The sequence below is a fragment of the Sinocyclocheilus anshuiensis genome, unplaced genomic scaffold, assembly GCF_001515605.1.
Source record: "Sinocyclocheilus anshuiensis isolate Anshui unplaced genomic scaffold, SAMN03320099.WGS_v1.1 scaffold890, whole genome shotgun sequence".
Classification (NCBI taxonomy): domain Eukaryota; kingdom Metazoa; phylum Chordata; class Actinopteri; order Cypriniformes; family Cyprinidae; genus Sinocyclocheilus; species Sinocyclocheilus anshuiensis.
Genome location: NW_015537986.1, coordinates 687,233 through 691,530, shown reverse-complemented (window position 1 = coordinate 691,530; position 4,298 = coordinate 687,233). Strand labels below are relative to the sequence as shown.

The 4,298-nt window shown below is 37.0% G+C and overlaps 1 protein-coding gene across 2 annotated transcripts in view; it reads left to right on the top strand.

The window, feature by feature from the left end:
- The window catches only part of aclyb (ATP citrate lyase b), a 52,485-nt gene that overhangs the window by 15,379 nt on the left and 32,808 nt on the right, over nucleotides 1-4,298 (top strand). For both annotated transcript variants that reach the window (XM_016468785.1, XM_016468777.1), the window contains exons 9-11: nucleotides 1,725-1,861; nucleotides 2,202-2,263; nucleotides 2,345-2,462. In XM_016468785.1, the coding sequence (XP_016324271.1) occupies nucleotides 1,725-1,861; nucleotides 2,202-2,263; nucleotides 2,345-2,462 (317 nt within the window). The remainder of the gene's footprint in view (nucleotides 1-1,724; nucleotides 1,862-2,201; nucleotides 2,264-2,344; nucleotides 2,463-4,298) is intronic.

Sequence of the window (4,298 nt, the reverse complement as noted above, 5' to 3'; positions counted from 1 at the left end):
ATATATATATATATATATATATATATATATATATATATATATATATATACAGCTTAGCTTTATTATGTTTTTCTCCGCTCGCAGAAGCGCTGCAGGTGCGTGATGTGATATGATGAATCCATGTGAATCCTCATGTTCTGTTGTTTGCTGCTTTTTGCACATGTAAAATTAATCCCCGGGAAACAAATGTTAGTATTTTTTAACGGGTCACAGACATTTATCCTTTCTAATTGAATTCAATTCTAATTTAAAATAATCTTGTCGGTTAAAAATCGGTTAACGAGCGTCGCTTGTCGGTTAGGAAAAATAACCGAAATTAACATTTCGAGACTATTTTTAGTCATAAAGCGAGTCTTTGCTGCCCTCCCAAGCTCCCCATACAACTCCCTGTACTTCTAATGTAAATATGTGGTGAAAAAATGGAAATGCAGCATGTCCTAAGTCCTTGTTTTTTAACACTACCTTTATGTAAAATTTCTAGACAAATCAATTTGCTTAAAGGGGACATGAGATGCCCTTTTTCCACAAGTTGGTATGATTCTCTAGGGTCATCATGAAATGTCTGCAAAATGAAATTCAGTGGTTGTGTAAAACGACACCCTTTTTTACTTTGTCAAAAACAGTTCACAGCGAGCCGTTTCGGTGCATGTCTCTTTAAATGATAATGAGCAACTGCTCTCTCTCTCTACTGCTCTACTCCCTCTCTTCCGGTATTTATTTTTTTTGTGTGTGTGTGTATTTGGTGGCACATTACCATCAAAAACAAAACTAATCTGCTTCATCCTCAGTGACTCTCATGATGGGAGAAAATGAAGACTCTTATGTTCACTTACATGACATTGTTGCCACTACAGTTGCTCGAGCACGGAGAAAATGGCGGACAGCATACAACTGGCTGACGGCCGAAATATGCTAATATGGGACAGTCCGTCAGTGGTCGTGGGCAGGGCCTGAGCAGTATGACGTCATACTGCTCAGAAAATCAAAACGGCTTGATAATTGAGGCTGTTTAGGTTTTTTGGTGATTAAAAAAAAAAGGAGTGAATGGATTTGCATCATTGTAGGGTGGTTGTGTCCACACACTGCTTAGACATATTTATATGAAAACACCATGTAAAAGTGAATTTTGCATCCGAGGTACCCTTTAAGCATTCCTCTACAACATACTACAGTAAATCAACATTCAAACACAATTAATACTACATTAAGGCAATTCTAAGGTGCACGTTTGTATCTAGAGCCTGTCAATCAACTTTGACACAAGAGTGCCACCCTTAGACTGAATTACACAAGGACACCAGACCTCTGCCAATAGTACTGTTTATTATATTAATTATATAAGGTAAGCTAGCGTTACAACCCAGAATCTACCTAAATGTTGAATAGTAGGGACATGTGTCATTGATGTAGATACAAAAATGATTATTTACTGTAGGTTCCTTCTAATAAGTTCATGTTCCTTTTCTCCTAGTTCAGTACAAAATGTAAGACATCTGGATGTCGGTTTTATAATATTTGATCAGGGATATTTTATAACAGGGCTGTATATGTGATCATTGTGTGCAGCACAAAGGCATTTAATAATCTTAACATTTAGTAATACATTTTTTAAATAGAATGTTGTATCCTTTAACATTACTTAATGCACTGTGAACTGACATGAACTAAGAACAATTGTAGTTTTATGACATTAACATTATGAAGTGTTGTCCTTGTTTGTTTAGTGATACCATCTGTGATCTGGGTGGAGTAGATGAACTGGCCAACTACGGGGAATACTCTGGAGCTCCCAGCGAGCAGCAGACGTACGACTACGCAAAGACTATCCTCTCTCTAATGACCCATGAGAAACACCCTGATGGTGAGTGTGAGACAGAATAGCATGCTTTTTAAGTCACGAATTACTAGTGTGAAAAATATAGTAATAACAGAAATGTAAAAAATAATACACAATTAATGGCATTTCAGTCCTGTATGATTTCAGTGGCGCTCTCACCAAGACAGAAACCTAGCAATCAACAAAACACAAAATAGAGTTGCTATGGTCGCAGCTGGTTAAGACAGAAATTTTGATTTAATTTATCACTTTAAAATTAATGATTTAATTTGTCACCTCAGTCCCTCGTATTGTGTGTGATTAAGGCATGGTTTAAATGTTAAATTCAGATTTTTTTTTCCCCACTCCAATTTTGCCTCTCCAGGAAAGGTTTTGATCATTGGCGGCAGTATTGCTAACTTCACTAATGTAGCAGCTACTTTCAAGGTACAGTGGCACCATCATTGTTAAATCATGTTATGTAGCTAGTTCTTTTCATAATGTTTCATTTTTCATCACACTCATTAGGGCATTGTGAGGGCTATCAAAGACTACCAGGGGCCCCTAAAAGAACATGAGGTTACCATCTTTGTTCGACGTGGAGGTCCAAACTACCAGGAAGGGCTGAGAGTGATGGGAGAAGTTGGTAAGTAAGAACAGCTTACCAAGGGTGCTGTTTACACCTGGTATTAACATTGTCCGAAATAAGATTTGTCCAGTTCAAACACATTCAGAGGCGGTAGAAAATGACTGATTACCTTATAGGGAAATATGTATAATTAGTTATTATTATTTATATCAGCTGTAAGAACTCATGTAGCAGAATTAATATTATGATCGACTACCCTGTTCATCCAGCAAATATTCAGTGTAATCGCATAAGTATAATCATCTGTCAGCTAAAAGAAGTATATACATAATACTCAGAGGAAGTAGCAAGATCGGGCTGTTTAAGGGATAGTAATTTTTGCAGGGTTCCCCGAGTCCTAAAATGTCTTAAATTTAAATTTTACAATAGTCAATTAACTGGTGTTTGTTTTATTATTTAATGCCCCAAAAAAGTATGTCTTAACCCATAGTTGCTAATTTGTGCTGCTCTTGGTAGATTGCATTGGTCATTACAAAAATGAGCTGGCTGCATCTGTATTCATTCATTTGTGTATTGTCACGCCTGTTTCACACATACTCCGTCTGCAGTGCGTATGCAGTCCATGTGCGTTACGTATGCGCTGCAGAAGCAGCACGGACTCATTTTGCTTTCACACAGGACTTTTCAATCCGCTACTGATCCGCAGCTGCTTACCACAAACACAACATTTATCCATTATTTTGATTTCAAATCCAAACGTTACTGAAAATGCTTATTCAGCATTGTGATCCTCTTTTATCACAGTATACAGGGCTTAAAGTTCTCCGGCACCGTGCCGGATCTCCAGCGTGCAGCGTTTGGCTGCGGAAAAAAATAGTCCTACATTTAAAAAAAAATAAAAATAATCTTCTTGATTGACATCACTTTCAAGTCCATGACTTCGCCTACCAATGGTATGAGAGGAGCACAGCTTTCACGCTCAACCAAACTAACATTACTAACCAATCAGAATGTTTTGCTCTTATAAACACGAGACGTGCATAATAGTATCCAATTGCGGAGTCGCAGCCCTGATGAATGGAGAAGCGCGACAAAAAGCTGCGAGGCGCAATGGTCAAAGATGTCCATCTAGCACATATTTACATAGAATAACTCATTAAAAAGCAGCGGAGCTTTGTAAACGGCCCAGAGTAGAGGTCTGCGCGGGACTGTTTTTTTAGTCCCACTCCCGCAAGTTTCTATTCCGCACCCACCTGCTCCCGCTATATATTCACTCTTTGTTCACCCGCTGTCCGCTTAGAATAATTTTCTTCCCGACCCGACCGTTCCCGTTAAATTTAGATCTCGTTTCCAGAATCTCACATTTAAATTTCCGCTACTGAAAGAAAAAGAGATAGGCTCACAAATAAAATTGTATGTTATTTTATTCATCTTGTCAAGAGTCTTGAATTTATTGACTTTGACTTGAATTTATATGAATTATCTTAAGACACAAAATTCGTTTAATATTTTATGCAACACGGTAGGAAAAAAGTGTCAGAGAAAATAAAAATGTTATACAAAAATTGTATTTCTTATTTTTATTCGTCTTGTCAGGATACAATTCGTTTAACATTGACAACACAATAGGAAAAAAAAGTCTCGCAGAGAGAAAAAAAGAAAAAAAAGTAGGTTGTACAAAAATAGCCTATTAGCAATTTTTATTCGTCTTGTCAAAATACTAAATTCGTTTGACATTTTTCTGTTAACACAGTAGGAAAAGTGTCGCAGAGAAAAATAAATAAATACGACATTTCATTTAAAATTATAGGCTAAGCAAAATATAAACAAAACCGAGTTGAACGTCCTTCAAGGACAGCACATCCACACTTTGCTCCATCCTTATTCTGCTCT